General features: G+C 38.6%; 1 protein-coding gene across 1 annotated transcript in view; it reads right to left on the bottom strand.

The window, feature by feature from the left end:
- Positions 1-222: 222 nt before the first annotated feature.
- The window catches only part of LOC6646931, a 32,084-nt gene continuing 7,228 nt past the window's right edge, over positions 223-25,078 (bottom strand). The window contains exons 2-7 of the mRNA XM_002069618.3: positions 14,216-15,361; positions 6,382-6,596; positions 6,178-6,313; positions 5,956-6,089; positions 433-709; positions 223-364 (exon numbers count right to left, since the gene is read on the bottom strand). Of these exons, the coding sequence (XP_002069654.2) occupies positions 231-364; positions 433-709; positions 5,956-6,089; positions 6,178-6,313; positions 6,382-6,596; positions 14,216-14,714 (1,395 nt within the window). The 5' untranslated portion in view covers positions 14,715-15,361 and the 3' untranslated portion in view covers positions 223-230. The remainder of the gene's footprint in view (positions 365-432; positions 710-5,955; positions 6,090-6,177; positions 6,314-6,381; positions 6,597-14,215; positions 15,362-25,078) is intronic.

Raw genomic sequence — 25,078 nt, 5'->3', positions numbered from 1 at the left:
ATTCATTGTTACGCATGATCGTATTTATATTTGCTTATATTTTTGTGTGTTGACATTTACATGTTGCGAGTAATTACGTTGTATGTCTATGTGTTTCATAAACTTTTCTTTAAGGAACACCCAGACACAAAACACTCCATCATCAAAATATAATAACCTAATTAATAAAGAAAAATGTCTTTTCTTTTTAAATGCAATAACACAAATGATAATTTTGAATCGATATATTTTTAAAATATTTTTAATATTTGCATAAGGATGATGGAAAGTAAGCCCAACGGTTGATACGATCTTTGATCAGCTGTCGATGTATAGAAAAATGTTTCCAAAAAATTTTGTAATCCTGTGCCCGATGACAGAGTAACTGGAAAATGGTAACACACATATTAAATTAAGTTCGATTTGCGGTGCATGCATGCAAATGTGTCCTACCTCTAGCCGGTACCGGATCCTTTTGCGGTGTACCCAATTCAATTTCCTTATACTCCTGATATAGATCACCAATTTGGGCTGTGCAGCGCAGCAGTAGGGCACCTCCACCCGAGACCGCGGTGCCCTTGCCAGAGCCAATGCCCAAGGCATTTGATGTCTGAATATTGGCATTAATGCCGGCCACAAAGTGTACGGCCTGTAGTTGTAGTTTTAGACTCAGACGAGATGCGATTAGGTTGTCAGTCGTGCGTATGTATTGGGTGGCCTCCGTGTATACCTAACCAGAAAAGAGATAGTTATTTGTTTTGAATATTTATATCCAAGTGAATATAAAATGAAGACTATCCCTGTCCCTGTCTCACAACACCCTTTCAATAAAATGTGCTTAAAATTATTCATGATCTACACAGTGGAAACTCGAACTGGAATTCCAAGTGCCATTGCAACTGCAACTGATTTTGCTTTCCGTTTCCGCTTGCCCAAGCTAAAAATATATAAAGTTGGACACAAAAAAAAAAAAAACACCGAAGAAAAAATTCAAGAGAAATAAAAATGGAGATGGAGAGAGAAAGCAAAGTTTCGTCCCCAGTTTTGTGCAACTGCATATGAATGGCAATTTGTCGTCTGTCTGCGTCCTACATGTAAAGGATGGCCTAGGCACTTGCTTTGGAGTGGCGGGTGTGAGTGTGTGTTAAATGGGGGGTGGGGGGTGAGAGGTTATTACAAGCATGTTGCACTTGCGGCCATGGTTGGCTGCCTATTGCGCAACTTTGGGCAAAACGGACACTGAGGACTGAGGAACGGACCACTTGCCTGCATTGGGCACAATTTTCTAGGCAAGGAAACGGACATGGGCATGTCATATTTTGTTGTTGTTTGTGGCAAGAGTTGTTGCTGTTGGCCATGGCCATTTAAAAACGAGTTTTCAATGTTCTACATAACAGGAGCTGAAGCTGAAACTGAGACTGAAACTGGAGCTAGTGTTGGAACTGGTGACTGGACACTTATTCACTCATTCGCCTTGCTGTTTTTTTCTTCGCCCCCTTCCTCTTGCATCTAGCAACAAAATGGTAACCATTCTCTACACTTTTGTAGTTTTCATTGTTGTTGTCCAACTGCAAGGTTATTTTCACCATGCAAACTGTTTATTTGATGTCTGTCTATCTGTCTGTCTGTCTTCAAGCGTTGGATTTTTCATTTCCGTTCTGACATCACCAGGACATCTTTCAACGAAATGCGTCTAAGTCCGGCATATGCATATATGCCAGAGCACTCTACGCCTTCTTTTTTCCGCATCATTTGGCTGCTTTTGCCTACACGATTTCCTTCTGTCAATGCCGTTGCTTCGCACAAGTAAAATGCTTTTTCCAAATGTTTCGGTTGTCATCCAACATTAGGGGAATGGAATGGAAGGTAAAGGATGGGGAATATGGAAAAGGTAAACTCAACTCGTTGGCAATTTAAATACAATAAATATGCATTTCATTTCCACTTACAAACTCGTTCAGGCGCCATTTACTTATGCATGTGAAAAAGGTGTAAGATCTTACAGGTAACATGAACGGGAATTGGGTCACAAGGAAGGAGCAAATGTTGGAGAAAAGAACAAAAAGGATGCTCAAGAAACAAACTAAACTCCCGCTTTCACCTCTCACGACATTAAAAGCAAAATCGCTTTATTGCTTTGCTCCTGTTGTTGTTGTTGTTGTGTTTGTTGGACGCCTTTTAACCCTTTTCATCCACACACATACACTTATATATATATACATTTACTTTTACAAATACACGCTCACATTCTGTTTAGCTTTTTGTGCGTTTTTGGCTTAGCTTTTTATTTGAATTTTATTTTTATTTTTATGCTGGCAAAGGAACAGCGACATAAAAAGCCATTTTCTTTGCTTACTCTCCCTCTCTCTTTCTCTTGTCTGCCTCTTTTACTTACCATCTCTCTGTCCCTCTCTCTCTCTCTCTCTATCTTTCTCTCGCTGGATTCCTGCCTCATTCTATGTGGCAATTTAATGCCGCGTAATTTACGAGAAACTCTTAAGAAGCCAAGCGCTTTAATTAAGCATGTGGCTGAGGCACAGAGGCAGCGACCCAAAAGTGAAAATACCCTCATATTTCTTGTGATTTACCTTTATGGCATTGAGAAGGAATACCCTTAACCCGCTAGCCCACCATCCATTTTCTTTGCCATTTTAGGCAATTAAACGAACATTGGGCATTTGCTTGCCTAAACATTTTAGCCAACTTAACAAAATAACATTCTAAACAAATAGAAAACTTTGTTGTTCCTTCTTCTTCCTTTTGACCAGAGTTCATTTTGATGTCGTTGGCAATTAATATCGGTTTGTCCTTGTACATCTTTTTTGCTATCCCCCTTATCAGTCCGCAGCTTCCGCAGCTTTGCTTTTGCTATTGTCGATTCTCATGGAAAACATGTTAATTTGTGCCAAAAAAAGGATTATGCAAATTGAGTGAAAAAGGCAAAACTAAACTAAATAAACATTTCACATTCCACACTGAAAACTGAAAATTGTTTGCCAGAAATTAACATTTTCAAATTGCATTTCGTTCAGTTGTCATTGTCGTTGTCAAATGGGATTTTTGGTCAACAGTTTTTAGCCTTTTGCATAAAATATGATGACTCAATTATGCAGAATGCCACCAGCTTGGCCCCAAAACAACAAGAATATATGTAAACTAAAGCAGAGCAAAAGAGATGAAAATAGAATTGTGTCTTTAATGCCATTTGGTCATCGATTTTACCAAGAATATTCCATTAATCACAGGCATTGAAATGGGCTTTAATTATGTTCTTAGTTTTTTGTTTTTTTGTTTGTTGTGTGCGCTTTATAAATAATTTATCAAAAATCGATTTGCCATCCATAATCCAGCATGTCTGCCCTGCCATGCTTCCTCTCGATATTGCCAACTAATCCCAACTAATTCCCATGATTCACCAAGACAGAATTTATAATGCAGAGAAGTCGTTTATTTATTTTTCTCGTATTTTTTTTTCGCTCTTGGACTACTTTTTCCATTAAATGTGACAGAAATTTTTTGTCCCTCTACTAAATAGAAATAAAAAGTGAATTTAATAATAAGTAATGCAAGTCGAAATTTGAAAATTGTTTTTTAAAAAAAGTTTCATTTTGTTTTGTTTCATTTCTAACAAAGAACTGTCAGCGAATCTTTAAATGATAGACTTGAAACCCAATTTAAAGTGTATTCAAAGTTCTGTATTGAACTTTCCCTTACTGGTTTATTTTTCTGAAATTTATCTTAGCAACAAATTATGTTGCTTAAAGTTTTTGTGTCTCAATGGGTCACACATTTATGTATCTTTGGGTTTGGTCTGATGCCTCAAACTAGAACTGTGTTTCAAGAGATGCTAGGTCGGTCAACGGCTTTCAGCTGGCATTATTTATGTTTATGTATATATGTGTGTGTGTGTGTGTGTGTGTGTTTGCTTTATTATTATCATCCTAGTCTTTCCATCTAATTTAAAGAGCGTGAACAGCTCAGCTCACCAGCCACCCAGATCATAATTCAATATCAAAAAGGCATCTAATGCTCAGGCATATGAAACTAAATTGCAGGGCCATTGCCATCACAGAATGTGGCTTCAGCTCTGTTGCCATCTACTGCTACGGCTCCTGCTGCTGCTGCTGTCGATGTTGTTCTTGTGGTTATTGTTGTTGTTGTTGCTGCTGTCTTTGTCAACATAAACACAGTAGATATAAAATTTTATGTGACACGACAGACTCTACTTGGGCTCGAGTCGACTTGAGTCAAGTCTATTCCCAATTCTCCTTCAACTGCTTTTTTGCACAAACACAGTTACACACACACAAACACATACACACACACACACGTAACGCGCACTTTTGTCTCGGCTTTTGTCATTAGTTTTTGGCCAGAAGAAAGAGAAAAGAAAGTCTAGATAAAATGTTAAACGGCCTGCATGTGTGCGTAAGCGTATGTGTGCCTCCAAAAAGTAGACTAAGCGACAGATATATAAAAACGACAGGATAAGACACGAAGACAGTCAGCCAGTCAGCCAGCCAGCCAGCCAGCCAGTCAACCAAGCCGCCCACTTCGGCACGTTATGTCTGATGATGTGGGTAGACATAATATAAAAATTTATGAAGCGTTTAATAAGTTTTCTTTTTACCCATGCCAGGCAGTCAGTCGAAAGTTGTCTCTGGTCCCTGCCTGAAAATTTGTTCATCTCTCACTCGTAAATTCATTTGAAAATGCTTTTGTCCGGTTTGGGTTTTGGGCAGAACTTTAATGTAATTTATTTGATGTCGTGGCTATGATTAATAACAGCAGCAAATGCGACAAGTAAGAGGACAACCAGGAGAGGAAAAAAAGGTTAGATATGGGGTACATTTGGTATGTCCTGCGGTCAAAAATATATAAAAAAAAAAAAGAAATGAAAGAATTTCTAACCCGAAATGGAAACGCCTTTAAAATGATTCCCCCAGCGGGTGTGTAGGCTTCCATCGTTTGCTTTTTTTTGTTCTCATTTTCATTGTTGATTTATGCAACTGATTAGCGGCGGTTCTCGAAATTGATGCAAATAAAAAATGAAAATGCCAGAAAAGGGAATGACTAATGATGTTAGCGAGTCTAGAGCATCATCTATATGCATATGACTTGTTTGCCCAGCTGTCTAACAGCCTTCTCCAGCCCTTAACGCCCAACCAGCAATCCCCACCCACAGCTTCATGTTCATATTTTGCAATGATAAATGACAAACAGCAAATCGTACAATCAAATCAGACGCACAGCGAACCCTTTCCTTATCCTTTTTCTTTCGAATTTTTTTCTTTTTTGGTTTATTGACTTCATTTTGTTTGTGTGTGTGTGTGTGTGTGGCAGCAGAAGAGAGAAAAGGGTTTTTCGAAAATTTTAATTAAGTGGATAAAATGTGGACGGTGGGACGTTTAAGATGAGAGCTTTGATTAAATTACTTCATATTCATAAATAAAGAACATATTCCGGCTAGGCACGTCGCTTGAAGAAGATTAGACAGCAGCTACCACACACACACACACAAGTACACACACGCAAATGAGATTAGGCAAGAACAGTGAACAGCGGTAGATGCAATTATAAAGGATTTACGATGCCGTTAGGCAAGTCAAAGTCAAAGCTGTTTAATTAGGATTCCTCCCTGCAATCTCTTGCCTCAATACACTAGGGGTAGGCTCTCAAATATTTGCCCCCACCCCCTCCCTGGCTATGTAAAACATTAATTACACATTAATGCAATGCAGAATGTACATATTGTACCATCTAAATGCTATAGCATTGATGTCTTAATTGCCATCGTCTAGTTGGCATTATGTAAAGCATTTTAGCTTGGGGGCAGTAGCAGTAGCTCGAGCGTGCTTGAGACTTATTCTGAACCGAAGCCAACCAAACCCAACCCAACCCAACCCATTCCATCTTACCATCCATAAACACATATTATGCCAACATTAAGATGGCCTGGCAGAGATCTCTACTTACCGGCACATTGTTAATGGTAAAGCGCAGCTCGGCCTTGGGCCGCGACGGCAATGTGCTGCAATTGGCTCGCAAGACATCGCCTGGCTCGTAGCGTGTTTGCTCGGTAAATAGTTGTGGGCGTTTTTCCGGAAACTCTGCCAAAAGAAAAACCAACAAAATTTCAAACGCATTCATTTTTGTAGTTAGATTTTTGAGGGGACTTCGGGTGGGCCTTGTACTTACCCACAACTTGCATTTGCGCATAGGCCATGGATGTGGAATAGAGCGGTGCATCGGCAGTCACCTCGCAACTGAATTGACCAGACAACCCAAAGGTGACATTGCGTATGTATACTAGTGTGGCATTGGAGCTGCCCTCCTGATGGGAATAAAAAATGTGTTTAATTACTCTCCCCTCTCTCTCTCTCCCTTTCATATTGCACTTACGTCCACTCGTATGCCGGGATATTGAAAGACCTTTGTGTTTGGATACTCGCCAGGTGTAAAGCGATAGAACTCCATTTGCCCGCGATAGAACTTGATTGAATAAAGCGGAGCCCCCTCCAGCTGGTAGTTGCAATGAAGTGCCACTGACTGGCCACGACGAACTGCAGGCGGTTGCACTAGCAAATTAACATCGCGTAACGTTCCCTGTGCAGCATCTGGATAGCAGCGAAAAAAAAAAGCGAAAGAGAAGCAACGAACGAAAAAGTCGAACAATGAACCGGAGATTTATTCAAATTGATGCGGCATGGTATGGCATGGCATGGCAAGTCTATCAAAAACACGGACAGGTAGTGCCCACAAATTGCCAGCAGTTGTCGACCACACACACACACACACATACAGAGGGAGACACATACAAATGTCTGGTGTTCTTTGGGACAGTAGATATTTGCATACATGTTGAGGATCATAAAACAATATTGAATCGGCATCATTGTCTGATATGTTCATCTACTTCATTGTTATATTGAAGAGTGCAACATGCAGCTGGCTTATAGCATACTTTTAGGCGCTTTAAAGCAATATAAACTGTACAAGAGACACGTAGTCAAGGCTCAAGCAGTCAGCCATAAAAGGCAAAGTCGTCTGACTACATCAAAAAGCAATTTTCCATTTGTTTTACAATACAACCATCCTGTTTTCTTTTACCCTATCTACTGTCGGCACCTCTATACACACACACACACTCATACATATGTCTGACTTCATCGTGCGTGGGTGTGTGTGTGTGTGTGTGTGTTTTGTGTGGCAAGTGTGTTTGGCTTTCTATAAACTCGCAAATCGTTTAAGCCGCCTTACGAGACGATGTAAACCTCTTTGCCTAACTTTTCTTCCATTTGATTTTTATACCCTTGCAAAAAGGGTATATTAATTTTGGTCAGAAGTGTGCAACGCATAGAAGGAAGCATCTCCGACCATATAAAGTATATATATTCTTGATCAGCACGACGAGACGAGTTCAAATAGCTATGTCCGTCCGTCCGTCCGTCCGTCCGTCCGTCCGTCCGTCCGTCCGTCCGTCCGTCCGTCCGTCCGTCCGTCTGGATCAACGCAAACTCCTCCTAGACCGTAAGAGCTACAGAGCTGAAATTTTGCATGTAGGCTTGTATATACTGCAGGCGTTGTATATCTCGGATTCAGCCGGATCGGATCACTATATCATATAGCTCCCATACAAATGGCAAAGTCACGAACAGTGACTTTTCTTAATAACTTCGTTATTTTTTGAGCTATTGTCGTGAAATTTAATATTGGTAAGTTAATTTCACATATAAACGACTACGTCAAATTTGATCAAGATCGAATCACTATATCATATAGCTCCCATAGGAACGATCTTTCGAAAACAGTGACTTTTGTCAATAACTTAGTTAATTTTGCCGCGATTGCTTACAAATTAAACATTTGTTAGTTTAATATATCTGTTAATGACTGTGCCAAATTTGATAAGGATCGGGTAACTATATCATATAGCTCCCATAGGAACAATCGGTGGAAAACAGTGACTTTGATCAATATCTTCGTTATTTCCTATGCTAAGATTGTAGGCCGTTCTTTCGGAAACATTAGCCTTTTTAGCTTAAACGTTTTTCCACTTTGATGGCTATAATAGGTAAGGAAAGAGTTACCAAAATAATTGCAAGGGTATACAAACTTTGACGCGGTCGAAGTTAGCCCCGGCCCTCTGGTTTCTTCTTTCTTTCTTTTTCATTTTTGCTGTTTTCTGTTTTCTTTTTTTATCCTGCTTGCTCCTTTGCTTTCAATATAGGTACTTTCTTTATAAAAACATTGATACCAAGGCAAGCACAATCAATGCCCTGTCAAAGCAATGTGCGTCATCTTACTGTTTCAATTTCGTCTAACGCCTAACGCCCATTATAATATTGTCATGGGCGTGGCCAAGCTTGTTGGTTTGTTACTCGCAAACTAAGCTTGGTTCATAAAAAGTTTAATAGAATTTTAGCAAATGGGGAAATGCGAAATTTTTTGCCAAAGGATTGATTGTTCTTTATAAACAGAAGATGACTAAAATCTACTCAAACTACTCGTATGGCCTTAAATTTTTGTTGCCAAGGAGAACATTGACAACATTTTCCATATAATTTTCTTTTTCCTTTTCACTGTGTAACTTTGGCTTTGAGTGAAATATGTGCAGCTGTGATCATAAAACGTTTATTGACTGCAAAATTCAATATATCATGGATTCAATATTATGACAATATGCATTTTTCCCCATATGCATAAAGCCAACCCACCCATTCACCCACCCACACACAGACACACCCTGCACTACAGGGCATTCATAAACTTTCAGGCACACAGATTTAGTTGCAAATATGCGCGAAAGTATGAGATTGGGCCAGACAATGGGGTTTGGAGTCTGACTAACTTTTTACAACCAATCGACTGAGTGCGAAAGAGAGGAAAGAAAGAGACAGTGAGTGAGTGCGAGCCAGTTACTTCAGTTGGAAGCAAATGTAAGCCATGTGATGAACTCACTTGTCATAATTTATGGGTAATATTTTTATTGTCAACTTTGGTTGGACTGAAGACTGCGGGAAGGAAAGAGTACAAAAATACTCTGAAGTGGGTTGAAACTAATTTAACTTATTGTCTGGCCATCTTTTACGTCTGCTCTTCCTTGGCATCGCTCCTTTTTTTTCGTATCCCGTTGCGGTTTTCCGTAGCATAATGTGCAATAATTTAGAGACCCTCAAAAAAAAAAAAAACCAAAACAAATTTTACTTGCATATTCCTTGGCTTTGGTGTTGTTGAAGTAACAAGGAGTAACAGCAAGGGAAGGCCGCACCGCTACTTAAATATTTTATATAAGTTTTCAACTTTGCCACTTCTTTTTTTTTGGTTTTTGTGTGTGTGTGTGTGTGTGTGTGTGTGTGTGTGTTAGTGTGCCCCTCTGCCGTCTGACGTTGCGAAAATCCAATAAATGTTTTAAAGTTAAACAATTTATGGCAAACAATAACAAAATTTCACACATGAATTCTTCATGTAATTACGCGTGCCGAAAAACAAACAAAATTAAACAAAAATAAATTGCGCGGTCTCGCAACACACACACACACACAGAGAGACAAACACATACAATCATGCCGACCAACACATAGAAGTACAGATAGGCATTTGGCTTGAAATATATTTTGTGGCATTCGACGATAATTAACGCAATAATTTTTTTTGCTAACTTGCAAAATGAACGAAAAATGTCGACAAACAAATTCTGACTAAATAAAACTGGCAAAAACAGTCATGAGCCAGTCAAACAATACAAGTGACAGACCTCTTGATACCCTGTGAAACATTTTAAAGTCACTTGACTATGACCATTATATTCAAATATTCTTATTAACTTCCTTTAAGTTAAGTCTATTGTCGATCCTAATATACTTTTGTTGCCCTTTTAGCTACAGGGTATAAAATATGTTGCAATTATTTAGCATAATGCATAAGCATGCCAGAAAGTATATATATTTAAATAGGAGTAGAAAAATATTTGCATAATTTGTGAGTACAGTAAAGTGTGTGTTGAAATTATGTTTTAAAATGGCTCTGAGTGCCCTTATAGCGAGGAAGAGAGAGAGATGCAGAGAAAGAGAGAGTGAAGAGGACAGATAAAGGGACAGAGATGCCAGGATACACTTGGTCAACGTTTTTATGTGGACAAATTGGCGTTGTTACAGTTTTGAAAAGTTGCTGACATATTTCGACTGTCCATGGTGGAGAATGATAGAAAGAATGAAAGAGATAGGGAGCAAAGAAAAAGGACAAGAGATGGTCGTAGAGACTATAATTATGTGTTGAATAATGGAATAGAAATGTTGAAAAGTTTTTCATAGTTTTTTTTTTTTTGGTCTTCTATTTGTTGGTCAACATATATGGCTAATTCCGAACTTGGTAATTGTCGTTTTGCGGGCAACTGAATAACATTTATTGACCTTTCTTAGTAGTCTATATGTATCTCGTCTCTGACTTGAATTTAATGCACTCAAAATTGTTTTGCTAAACTATCGTCAACACTTGCGGCTGCAAAAAAAAAAAACAAAAAACAAAATTTATAATATTTTTCTTATTTTTTTACCCCCGTCCTGCCATTAAAATGTAATATCATTATTTTGGCATTTAATGCAGAGTCGAATCAGAAACAAAGTGTGTGTGTACGTCTGTGGACAATGTACAGAGAGGGAGAACCCTGAAAATGATAAATAATGAAATATTACACACACAAGGATATAAATAAATGAATGAATACACTTTCTCTCTCTCTCTTTCTTTCTCATTTTTGTCCTCTGTCTGTTTGCCGTGAACAAAATAAAGTTTTATTTACCCACGCACAAAGAAATGGGAGGAAAAGTAGGAGTAAAGGACAAAAACAGAAACGAAACAACGTTTTTATTCGTTGCCTTTGTGTGTCCACGTTCATTTCTTTCCCTCAGCTTCATATTCGATTCATTCATATGTGAATATTCTGTTTCCTAGTTTATTAATAAAGTAAAAGGGGCATTTTGCAGTTGCCAAAGAGTCATCAATAGGCTTGCCATAAAACATCAGCAAAGGAATGTAGCCAAATAGACTTTCAAATTAAAATTTAAATTAGTCTTTAATTAACATGAAGAGTTTGAGCATTAGAAAGCTTTACAAATTTTATGAAGTTTTATTGAATATTGCAATCCATAATCCATTTCAGAGCTTTATGCATATGTTTGCATTCAATAAACATTAAAAAGGAATGTGAACTGTGCTATTGTCACACTCCGATGCCACTTGTGTGGTCCTCTCTCCCATTGTGTTGGCCTTAGGTTATTGAATATGAGAATTAAATTTCATTTTCATTTATATTTTGATGCCCAAAAATATTTCCATGTGGCTTTAGCTAAGTTTCGCTTTAAATTTTAAAGCATGCCTGTTTGCCGGCCTGGTGGTTTTGTATTAGTTATCTTTATAATTACTGATAACCGATTCGGATCGCGGTCCCTTTTTAGGGCATTAGGTTCGTGGCCAATTGTTCAACAGCCACACAATTATCAAATTTCTTATGTAGAGAGGGGATTAGTTGATATCTACCTGCACAATACATATTAACCACAAAAACACACACACACACACACATACACATACACGTACATGCAGATGCTCGACCCTAAACACTATAATGTGTAGCATAGTTTTGCGGGCCAATCAGTTGCGCGTGCTAACAAATTGAAGCTTGGTAAAGTTTAGGTGAATTTGTGTTATATTGGCTGATGAGCTAAAAATAAACCACATGAACCTTTTGTAATTAAATGTTGAGAGAATTTTCACGCCAAGCCAAAAACCAATCATCTGTGTATGTGTGCGTGTGTGCGTTTAAATAAATTTCAACAAAATGTGCGTAATTAATGCGCCAAACTGAAGCAAACAACAGGCCGAGTGGCTATAAATTGTTGGCTATCCATTTATAATACATACACACATCAATATGCATATACATACATACATATGTATACTGAAGCTGCCTGTGCGTTTGCGGTTAACCTCATGTTGCACACACACACAAACACACACACACGTATAGACACGCGCAGAAAATCAGCCGCCTTTTGGGTTCTTATCGACTGGTACTGTTGCTACTGCCCATGATTGCAGTTCATTAAGCACGCGCTGGCTCACGCACATTTCGCTGCTGACAGGCATTTTCCCATGCCAAACCAATGACCAACCGCCAACCATCAACATCGATCCATTGGTCCATTGGAGATGCCAGCACCTGATGATGCCTTTACTCATTAGCCTACCCATCTTCTTCGCTTGACCATTGGCATTGCCTTTGCTCTGGATGTTGCTGTTTGTCGTTGTTGTTGTTGTTGTTTTAACGCCTATTCGAGCTTTAACCTTTCTTTATCTCCCTCTAGCTCTCTCTGTCTTTCTTTCTCTTTTTCATTCTCTCTCTCTCACACTTTACTGTGCATACATTTTCATAATTTTCCAATGTCCCACTTGCTTTTGCTTTCGCTTTTGCCTTTGGCTGCCATTATTGTTGATTGCTTATTCATGCATTCATTCATTTATTCATATGCCTCAATGGCAGTAGCATGAGAAGGAAGATAATCATGAGTCTTGTCAATGGCTAAGGACTTTCCACTGGCACGCCTTATTTCATTCCCCCGAAATTAATTGCGGCCGCGTTGTGTTTCATGTTTATATTTTAAATTAATTATAAATATTTATTCATCCTGATTAGTTGGGGCTGATTGGATGGGTTGGCTGGTTGGTTACATTGACTGCTTGGTTAGTCTTTCCTTGCATAACCCAAATTGATTTTAGTTTATTTTAGTCTAGCTCGGCAGCAATTCATGGTGGGTGGTGAATCATTTTGAGTTTCGACATTTTGTGGGTGGTACAATCGATTACAAAAGACTTGGCTTTAAAGCCAGCGGCAACTCAATTGCTTGTTGGCCATTACTCTCTTTCTCTGTGGCCCAGCTAACCGAATTCATTTTTTCTCCTCCTCTCTCTCTTCGCCTCCTGCGGTTCACTATAATTGATGGCAGCATCAATTTCCAAACGAAATAATCAAGCAACACAGATACAGATACACAAAATACACGCACACACACACACACACACACAAAACATACAGCACCCACACCTACATGCTCTCATGTTTCCGCAGATTCTTCGAGTGTGTGTATTCTTTTTCCTCCGTGAGTCAAAGTTAATTTCAGTTTTAAGTGCCAGCTGCATCACAAAAACGAGAAAAATTTCAGCAAAATTATTGAAAGCAACAAAAAACTTGAAACGTTTAAATGAAAAACACGAGTCAATTTATATCTACCGACATCTACGTGGCATCTACCATTTTTTGGTTCTACTGTTTCTCTACTTTTCTGTTCGTTCCTTCTTTTTTTTTTTTTTGGCGGTATTTTCAAATGTTTTTCTTTGCCGTTTAGCCAATGCCATTTTCTTCTTTTGCTTCAATTTTGGTTTTCACATTGCCAATGCCTTTTGCAACAGGAAAAACCATCTACACGATGCACAGAATAGAGTACAGCGTTTTGGTATGGTTGTCAGTTGTCGGCATGCTCGTTTCATTTATTTGGATGGATCCTGGCATCCTTCAGCAGAAAAAAAAAATACACACGAAATCTGCACAAAAATGTACGGAAATTCATCTTGATTTGTGCCGAGGGGGTTTTTAATACCCTTTAGCTAATGAGCAAATGGGTATGTCTGTATTACATGTAGGAACGCATTTATAAGTTAAATTACCTCAGCTCAAGATTTTAATAATTTACTGAAAACTGAAAATGTTTCTTTGAAAAAATGGTTATGGTAATCAGTAATCACTTAAAAGTACAGATAAAGTTTGATTTCAAAAGTTTTCCTACAAGATCAAACTAGATAAAGAGACAAGATCTAAACCAAATACGTTTCAAATAACTACTAACTTTATGAGACTTCCCTTTCCTATTAGATCTTCTTCTTGGGAGATGTTACAATCTGTTATAGGATATATCAAAGTCGTACCATTGACTTGAGTTATTTTATTTATCTATCATTTATTTTTTTCTTTATTTTTTGCTGTTGCTTATTGCTGCTGCATCTCTATATCACATGGGTTGTACATCTTTTTTTCTCTTGAACATTTGGTTTCACTTTTTGCTTTATTTTTTCTGTTGGGTGTGTGTGGTCTACTAAATCAGAGACATTTAAGCGCAGCATTTTTGTTAAAAGTCACTCACTGAGCTTGGCCATGGCTCATTTGTTGGTGCTTGCTACTTACCACACAAGACGCATAGCAGGAGTAGCAGCATCAGCACCAGCAACAAGAGATGTGGCATTTGAAATGGCAGGATGCTGCTGCTGCTACTGTTGGATCTGTGAATTCTGGCTGGGATGCTGGTGATTCCCCTGAGTGTGGGGGTGGTGGATACGGTGGATACGGGGATACCACGACACCTACGCATGGCTGCTGCCTTTGTGGAAAGAGTCCCCATATTTGTAGCTAGTCTTGTCATCGTCGTCGTAGTCGTCGTCAGTGTCGCCGCTGTGTCTGTTGATGGCAACATGTTGTTGCCGCTGGCATGGTGATTCTGCATTTCCGCGTTGCCACTGCTAAATTTTGCTCGTTGTTTTGGTTTTACTATGCGTCTACACTTGCAGGTTGACAAGTCGCTGTGTTCGTGTGTGAGTCTAGTGCCGAGTGATGTGGATAGAGTTGATAGCGTCTGCCACATTGTCAACGTTTTTGGCCACTTTGGCCGAGACTTGCCGCCAGACATTAATTAAGTGTGAAATTAATGAATGAGAGACGGCGAGGGGCAGCAGTGAGCGTGAGAGTAAGAAAGACCGGGACCGGAACCGATTGTATTGCTCTTGGCAGTTTTTGTTAGCAACAAATGAAGTGAGATTCAAAGTTTTCTGGTATTTTTGTTTGTGAAATTTTTAATCTAAACTAGTGTTTGCTTAACACGTATTTTCTTGATTCGGAAATTTTCCGTTTGCACGTTTTGCACTAATTCGAAATTTGCAATTTCAATTAACCGCACTAGTATAATGTTTGCTTTTCTTTTCGTTTTTTTGCTTTGTTTTGTTTTGCTTTGCTTTTTCCCCTCCGATTTCATATCGTCTTGCCGCAAAACGAACACGCCACACAACCGTCAGGGGCACGACTAAAAATGCCGCATACAGTATTTGTTGTTGTCGGCAGCATAAAAATGTTGCCACTGTCTGATGATGTTTATGTTGCTAGCAACATGTTGCCTGGAACGTGGCACCAGCCACGGAGCCTATGCCTTTTGTCGTACGGTTCCGCGAAAATTGTTTGTCACTTGACATTTATTGGGGGATTTTTTACTATTTGCCTCTAATTGCTGCTGCTGCACAAATTTTCTTTTACTTCGTTTTTAACGACCTGAGCTGGGGGGAGCTGAAAAAGAAAGATGTAAAAATGTTTCAATTAGTTGGGCTGGCAGAAATATTAATTTTACTACACGGTCGTAATGGCAACATAGACAAGAGTTCTAAATAAATAATATACGAGCAAGCAAATGTAGGAAAATCAATTTAAACGATCGTCACGTCCCATGCACGCATCAATGTACTCTAACCTCTCCCCGCATGACCATCCCTCGGGCCATGGACACGTTTGATTTATGTGGCCCCCGTCTTTCAGTGTTATTTTGCCTGATAAAGCATTTTCCGTTTGACCTTACTCAATCGAACGCACAACAAGAATGTGACCCAAAACTTTTGAACCTTTTACGTGCAGGCTAATTAGCAGTGTAGGCATCTAATTTGAACTTTGCTGCCCCCCCCCCCCCCCCAACAAATACTCACTCTCCATTGAAACTCCAAAGAATCCCAAAACAAACCAATTGGTTTTGCATTATTTATGACATCCCCCACCGTCCCCATCCCCAATCCACCGACTATGGTTAATTATGCGATTCAATGCCGGAAAGGCGAATTGTGAAAATCCTTTAAGCCTATGTCGGCAATTAGCTATTCCACTCTTCTATGATATGGAACAAAGGCCATACGATTGAAGAGTAATGTGTGGCAACTACCTCTTTATCTCTCCCTCTCTCTCTCTCTCTCTCTCTCTCTCTCTCTCTCTCTCTCTCACTCTGTGTGTGTGTGTGTCTGTGTATGGCAATCGAAGAATCACTTCCGTTGGCCATCAGTTGCATCTCCACTGCACTTCACACATCAATTCCTGCTCCCAATTGTTATGTGGCTACCAAATCATCACAATTAGTCGACACAACAAGAACAAAAAAAAAGGGGGGAATATCTGGATTAGTGTGGAGGGCGACTGTGGCAGGGGTAGGCGCCCGCCTATATTTAGTCACTGACTTGCCCAGAGTTCTGTTCGTTCCCCTCATTTATAATATTTTGTCATTGTCTGTGACTTGAAATTTGTTATTGTTCCTGTTGCATTTTATTAATTTCTCTTCGTGCTTCTTTTTGGTTTTGTTTGTTGTCATATTTTTACGTTTGTTTATTGATTAAAATGTGCATACAGGCGGATTGAGAGAGGGAGATGGAGGTGGGGGGGGATGGATGGCGTCTGCTGGCAGCCGTTGTTGTTTTGCGGTTGTCGTTGTTGCTGTTGTAAACATGTGTTGCCAGCAACATTATCACTGCTGTTGCAACCATTGTTATTTTTATTGCCCCCTTCATTCTACATCCCTCCGCTACTGTGTGTGTGTGTTTTATTTTAAATAAAACATCATTTTTACATTTTTTTTTTTTGGTCTTGGGTTCATGTAATTGTTTCCCTCTCCCCACTCTGTGTGTCCCTCCCCCCCCGCCTGATGTTTGTTTACCTAGCCTAGACCACAGTTGCCAAGCGATATATAGCAGCATTCCGCTTCTCACATCTCGGAAAACTTCTCTTTTGTTTGTACAAATTATTATGAATGATAATTTTGTCTGACGCATTTTTCATGAAATTATTTTTTTTCCCTCTCCCTCTCTCTCTTTCTGACGGTTTTATTGTTGCTTTTGTGTGTGCTTCTGGTTTTTTTTGTTTTATGAATTTTATAATTAATTATGTTTGACATATTTTACATGCTTTCAGTTTGTTGAAGCTGTGTCTCTTTCTTTTTTTTTTTACATCTTGATTGATTTTGCTTAATACACGGCCATTTATCATTAAATTTGTAAGGGGGCGAAACGGAAATGTTTTGGTAACAACAAACGAGATTTATTAGTTTAAGTTCAAAGGATACAAGCCACTGAACAATTTGCAAATTTGGCAAAGGGAAGGGAAAGAGAGTGATAAAGCCGTGGGAGGGAATAAATTGCTTTACTAATATGCATTATTTATCAATTCATGTTTCCCTTTCTATTAGATTGAAATGCTAATTGCTAAACATATCATTTTCATTTTAATTGGCTGCATGTGGTTTACTTTCATATAATTATTTACTTAACCTCCAAACCCCAACTGCCTATTCTTTATGCCGTGCCACTCCCCCCCCACACACACACACACATCTTCGGGAAAAGGAACATTTGTTTTTCGATTACCATTGCCATTGTGCAATTTTATTCGTAATACAGACACAAAAGAATCGTCTTCCAGAGGCGTGACAACAAAAGGGGACCAACTGAAGCTTTAAATCATTTTACCTACTTTTCTTAGATTTTACCCATTTGACTTGAAGTAGATATAAATTGAAATACTTTTATAGCTAATTTGAAATACAAATCTTTTAGTCTTTCAAATTTATGAAAGACCTAATCAGCTTTTAAAGTCCATAGATTGAAAGACAATAATGTTAAATTATTTAACTAGTAAGTTAAATTTATTCATTTTATTTAAGTGGATTGACTTGTAATAAGAAACAGACCGACCAAGGAGCCATTGCTGCTGAGGCCTTCGGCTGAAGTTAAACATACTAAGTAATACTATGCTAAACTTTGTAATGAAATGCGAAATTTGTTATAGCGATGTTCGGGACAATTTCCAAAAGAAAAGAATGTTTATTTGTGGTTTCTGCTAACTCTTATTCTGCTAACCCCCTCTCAGATTGTATAAAGTAGACACCTCTGTAGCGTACATACTTTGGCTCAAGACAAACGACAAAACGACATTTGCCTGTTCACATGAGACTGAACGAACAATAAATGAAGGCCATGTCAAAGTACTATAGCAAAAAGCTGCCAGGACTAAAGACAATTAGTTGATTGGCGTGCCAAGAATGGAACAAAAAGAGAAAGCTAAAGACGGTGGGAAAGGGGAGGAGTAAAAAGCAGTGCGGAAAAAGCTGCTTAGAGTCTTGCGAGTTGGTTTTAATTAAAAGCAGATTAACATTGCGCGTGCAATGTATTTGCAAAAACACAAGCCACGCCCCCGCACAACCACCTACTGTCACCCACCTAAGCAAATTATTGTTAGACTCTCCTTTCTTCCAACCAACCATGTACAGACATTGACAATGACAGACAGCTGTATGTGTATGTGTGGGTTTATGTTTCTGTGTGTGTGTGAAAGTGTGCGACAATTGCCAGAATAAAGTCAACGTCATTTTGAGTGGCTTTCTTAGACCCAATCCCTTCCCCACATCCCTCCACTTGCCACAGCCACCGTCACCCCTTTAATTCTTACTTCATTCGCTTCAATGAAACATTTTTATGCATATGCAAGGCTCCTTCCTGCAAATTGTATCTTTTGCAACTTCGTTGAGAATGTTTGCCGCTGGCTGTTGCAGCTCCTTGTTACTCGCCACATCAGTCACCGCTCACTTGACACATTTCGCCCCGCCAAGCAATTGGCACGAAGACAACGGCAACGGCAACGACAATGACAACAACCACGCCATATACATACATATATCCAGTGTATCCATTCAGCACGTGGCAATAAAAGTTCCCTGTCGTTGAATGGCTAAAAATATCTTTCAAGTTTCTTTTCACACCAAATTGCCAAGGCTGTGGCAACAAAATTGAAATGTTTATTTCAAAGTATCTTTTTGTCTTCGCCCGAGACTTCCGTAGTGTCCGTGGGACTAGTATCAGCTGTCAGGTGAGCATGAGCCGAAGCTAAAGCTGAAGAGCATTGTCGTTCTGTGCGCATTGTCATAAATCTGTCATTAAAGTCGATGACACATTTTTTGGGGCATTGATCTCGAGTGGTGGGTTAAGCTTGTGGCAGTCATTTAATAGTCTGCTCGCAATGTTCACACCACGTCAAAGATTTTCACATCAGCTTAATTACCACACTCCACCACCACCAAACTCCGCCCAGACCATCTGAGTTTGTCCTCAATTTCACAATTTTCGATTTACAATCCCATTTCCAATACCAAATGCCAAATCCCTTTCTTTTTTTTGTTGGTTTTTTGTTTTTATACATGGCTCGTTTGGCTGCAATTTGCTGCACTTAATTGCCACGAAATGCGCATAAATGCATTTTTATTAAATTCGCTTTAAAATTGATTTTGCGCATCCCCTCACTTAACCCACTCAACTCCATGTGGTGGCAGAAAAGTCACACAAGCGCATTCTTTCCCGTTATGCCACATCTGACATTCTGCCATCAAAGTGTAGGCAACCGCCTTCCGTATGAATGGATTTTATTCATCACCATCATATTTTGTATTTTTGAGTTTCCATTTTTCTTTTTCTCTGCTCTTTATTTTCTTATTTTTCATGTTGTGTATTTCATTTATTGCTCGCTGCGGGCAACTTGACTTTGAATCTTTAGCTTCGTTGCCTTCAGCGGACCTGATTCTGGCTGCGGTTTCTCTGGTGTTTGCTTCTAGTTCTACTGCATCTGTGAATTAATTAAAAGCCTTTGTGGAATTTTAGAGAATAAACTGCATTGTTGTTGGTCGCCAGGCACGCCCTTTTTGGCATTTAATCTGAAGTAAGAAATGAAGTTCCAACTGCGTTTCACTAAGCTTGCGAATTGTGCGGAAATATACCAAGAAATGCAACCGCTTAAAATGAGTAAAAGCCATCAATTCACTAAGATCGCTTAATGGTGAAAAATTTGGTTAATTTTTACATATCTTGTTTGGCTTTAAATTTCGTTTTCTTTCTTGTATAAATTATGTCTAATTGGGGAATCTTTGGTCAGTTGTTCTTTGTGCCAAATACGAGATTCGTCTTGCATATTTAAAGGATCAAGCTGTAATACATGTCTTAGGCGGAACTTTGAGCAGTGAACTTTATATTACTAGTTACTCTTCCATCTACTAGTCAAACTCAAGACGTCTCGATGTTATGTGGAACAGTTAAAGCAAGATATATTTGAAACCTGAATAGCCAATTCATTTAGTGTTTTTCTCTCTGTTGAATGTTGGCTTAAAGATTAAGTTGGCTTTGGGATTGAGAAGCTATGTATTGTGCATCAGATAATCCTTACTGCAAGCTATTTATATACAAATATATTTTAAAGCTGAATTGTAATTAAATCCTTCTTTGGACCTTGAAAGTATCTCTAGGCCTTGCAGCATTTCCTTTTCGGCACTTTCTTTTGTTAGCTTTATGTGTCGAACTTCCTGGGCCCAAAGCTATAATTGTCTAATTCAGTTGGCAATTTAAACACAAGAAAAATATTGTACCTACATAGCGGAATTAGAATTCCGATGGCCAACAGCATTCGGGCTACTTGAACCTTTTCCTAAATCTCTCACACAAAATCCAATTACGTAAAAAGGCAAACCAAACTAAGGTCAAAGTTGAGTTTCTCACACCCACACACACACAGTTAAACATATATATATATAGCACTTGAAATCCAATTTTCATAATAAGTATGAAACGAAAACGCTAAACGGAGAGAAATAAGAAAAACAGGAAAGCATAACGGATGCGAATTTAATAATAATAATATAATTTTGGCACAATTATCTCAACAAATTTAGCCAAACCGCCGAGCTGCTCAAGTGGACAGATCTCACCATATCGTTTTGTGTTGCTGTTGTTGTTGTTGTTATTGTTGATGTTGATGCTTTGACCCAAACGACAGCTCATTTTGCGGGCAACTGTGAAGCACATGGGCCCGAGGTCTGGCCCCGTTCTATGTAATTAAATTGAAATTTCAATATTGCGAATGCCAGCACGAGGTCCGGGAACCAAAACCAGAACCCAGTACAGAGCCATGAGCCATAGGACCCAAGCCACCAGGCATATAGCAGCTGTCGCTTGGCTCATTTCGTTTTTTTTGTCTGTGAGTTGGTTTGGCCTCTCGCCCCCAACGGCAAGTATTGCTGATTTATAAGTCGTGGCCAAAAATGCTGCAAAATTAAAGTATAATTTATGTGGCAGACTCATAGCGCATATCCTGCGGATGCGGATCCTGCTTATCCATTGAGTGCGTAACCTTGCCGTCTCCCACTCCATTACACTCTACCCCCACTGCATACCATATCCCAGTCCATCCCAGCAGTCAGAATCAACGATGTATACAAGAAAAAGGGCGGCAAAAAAAAACAGGCAACGAAACGAGAAATACTTGGCAAGCTTAATGTTGCCTGAGCCAACTTTGACCTGCCTGCCACGGCGGCTATGGCGGCGGCGGCAGCGTCGGATGCTTGCCATCACCACCACATCACATTCACCTGCCATTGGCCCCCGCCTGTCCCCTGACCCATCCACCTCCCATACGCAAAGTGTTAATGTGTTTATGTGGATGGCGATGACTCTGCCACGTCCTGCTTCGAGTGTCCTTGCTCTTTTGCCACTTGAGTTATTTAAATTGCGTAAGTGGGCTGAGGGGAAGGCAACTGGGCTTTGGGTGGTGCTAGATGGGTGGTGGTGGTGCTGCTGCTTCTGCTGTTGCTGAATGGGCAACTGAAGATTGATAAAATATGTTAATTGCGCTTGTTGTGTGTGTGTGTGTGTGTGTGTCTGCAGCACATCTTGCATGAAATTGTCACCAACAATGCTGAAAAGTTAATTTTCTTGGTCTCTTTTTTTTAACGCACTCGTAAATTTAAAAGAAAACAACAACACAATGAAGAAAGCACATTTTAATTGTGTTTATTGCATACTTTAGGGCATGCAAGCAGACATTCTTTTATCAGTTTTCGCGATACGTTTCACTTGAACAGGCGATTTTGCTCTTGCATGATTTACAATCTGAGATTAACTCAATTTGGAGACAATTTGTTTTGAATAATTTTAATGTTCAAATGTTTAGGTAGAAAGCAAATGGAAAAAACTAACTAAAAACCACTTGAGTTAGCTACCAAATTGAGAAATATTTATCTCCAAAAACATGTCTTATGAGTGATATTCAGTAGATTATATTATTAACAATATGTTGATTAAATAGTATTAGTTAGCCAACATCTAAATTAGTTGTTTGTTCATATTCATAAATTTTCCAAAAAAATATTTGCAATGTTAGCCTTTTAGTTTTCGTTGGTTGGTTCGAATTCTCCCTTTCAAATGAAAAAGGAGCAAAAACCAATGTCAAACCTCAAATTTGCACAAAATCAACAATTTAAATATGGCAAGGACTAATACTAATACGTTTTGGTCTCTTTCACGCTTGACCGATAACCATACTCTCTAGACCCATTGGCATAACCTTTGACTCAAAGACACAAATACACAAACATCAGAATGTATGTATGTATGGGTATTATACAGTTACAAGCCATGCATGGCAGCATTTCTCCTGTTATTGGCAGGCCAATCGAAAGCAACAGCAGCCAAGTCAGTTGTAGGCCAACAATTATTGGTTTATAAGGTTTGCATGTGTGCTCGGAACTTGGTTACATAAGCCAAAGCCAAAGTTAAAGAACGGCAAAAAAAAAAACAAGTAATACATTCAAACATATATAAACATATATGTATATAGAAAGCACAAATAAAGAGAAGTTGTTTCTTTACATCCGAGTTGATTGTGTATATTCAAACATATATAAACATATATGTATATAGAAAGCACAAATAAAGAGAAGTTGTTTCTTTACATCCGAGTTGATTGTGTATATATATGAAGAAAAGGCAGAGGGAGAGTGTGTGTTTGTGTATATCCTTCCTGCTTGGTGTTCGTTTTGGCTTTTGTTGACTCAATTTCCGCATTTAATGACCCGTTACCAAATATGCCTGAAATTTTCGAAAAAGAAAGAAAAAAAATTGAAAGAAGGAAAACCAAAAATCCAGCAGCTGTTTGCTGCTGCCGTGTGGTCGTGTGGTTTCCTGATTAGGTTGTTCCTATACTCGAGCTATACATTTTCGAAACGCAACAAAATTAGAAATGAATATAGAATAATGCGAGAACGAGGCTTAAAATCTCATCATAGCCATATAAATATGGCGTTAATGATCCGTTTCAGCATCTTTATAACATTTTCCATTCTCTCTATTAGTTTTAGCTGTGTGTGAACGTGAAATGAAAACAAATAACGAAATGCGATACGCAATTATAGCATAATCCATGGCAATAATCAAATGCTATATAACCCATGGCCAAAAAGCCAAACAGCAGCTATCGAAATAGACCGAAGAGTCCAAATAGCAACATGTGCGTGGGGTGATGTCGCTGGGATTTTGATAATGGAGCGCATAAATGTTTTTTAACAAAAAGCAGCAGCAGCAAACAAAGGCAATCGGAAAGGTCCCCGAAATCGAATGGAAAGGGGGGTGAGAGAGAGAGAGAGAGGGAGGGAGAGAGTATTAAGGGAATGATTGGAAATTGTGGGCAGTGCGGGGGCTCATAAACAACAATAAACACGCTTGTCCGTCCGACCGTCCCCCCCCCCCTTCCTTTCCATTGACCATATTATGTTGGTTGGCCAGGGGGAGTGGGTAGAAAAGGATATTGCCAGTCTTCAACTTGGCATGCACAGGACATCCAGTCGCCTTTTTGCCTCTCATTCTCTTTCGTTTTTCAATCCTTTGCACAAATAAAGTTTTTATGACGGCTATTTGTAACCTTTTTGGATTTACCGCCAACGCTTGCTCCACTCAATATATGGCCTAATAGCGGTTAGCTTTCCCTTTGGCTTTGATTTAAAAATATGTTTTATTCTCGCCGTCTGCCAGCATCTCAATTCAGAGTCTCGATTGACCATGTAAAGCCAATGAAAAAGGATATGTTTATAGGAGTTTTTCTCCCTATCTCTCTCTCTCTCTCTCCTGTTTCCCTCTATCGCTGTCTCTTTCTGGTATTATGTGTGCTTGTGTCCTTTTCTTTGCTTGTTTGCTGCCTGACTTTGTAACGCATAATTTCAACATAATAACGTTTTCAATGCTCTTGTCTTCCCTTCGTCTTCATCAGCATCTCTGTCTTTGTTAAGGAGGAAAACAAGACAAGACGAGATGTCCTTTTCAACGCTATCATCCTTTATATTTTCGTCGCTTGTGTCTGTGTGTGTATTAATCTGGCTTTTATTATTATTATTGGTTTATTTTACACTCATAGCAAGAGACGGTCATTGAACAAACGAAATCATTTATTATTTCAAGTAAAATAATTAAACTTTTTATCACTTTGTTTTCTTTTTCGTATCTTTTTGAATGCCCTTAAAAATATTCATTTGTATATGTAAAAATTAATGAAATGCTAAAGTTTGATTTGAGTTTTTTTTTGAGAAAGAGTGTTTTGAAATGAAAAGTGGTCACTACAAAGTTTTAGAAATTTTCCGAGAGTATCTCAACTTCGGCAAGTCTTTGACAAAGTTGTGCAAACACTTTGATTATTGTTATATTTGGTTAATTTATTTACTGAAATGCATCCGTTTTGCATTACCTATATAATATGAATAATAAATCTATTTTATTTACCAGAATTCACTTGTTTATTTATTTGCTTTGTCCGCTTTTGATTAATTTATTCATTTACATAAGTGGTGAATCAGCGGATTATTCATTTTTTTTGCTTACTAAAGGTGGAAAATTGTTGATTTATTTAACAGAAATCATAATGAATGAATGTAGATAAGGTCATGGGCAATTAATTGTACTTATGAGTTTTACATATCATTAAGCGAAAATCTCTTCCTCTTGGCAATGAGCTGTAAAGTTCATTTCGTACATTTTTTTATGTCCGCCTAGAAAAATCTTAGTATAGTCATTAAAAAAGTTTTTTTTTATTCCATTGTGGAATAGATGAATAAGTAGATTTATATATATATTCCTACACCTACGCTTTTATCATTTCTGTTCTGTTCTGTAT

This window comes from Drosophila willistoni, chromosome 3R (genome assembly GCF_018902025.1).
Source record: "Drosophila willistoni isolate 14030-0811.24 chromosome 3R, UCI_dwil_1.1, whole genome shotgun sequence".
Lineage (NCBI taxonomy): Eukaryota > Metazoa > Arthropoda > Insecta > Diptera > Drosophilidae > Drosophila > Drosophila willistoni.
This window is presented reverse-complemented; position numbering and strand designations above follow the sequence as displayed.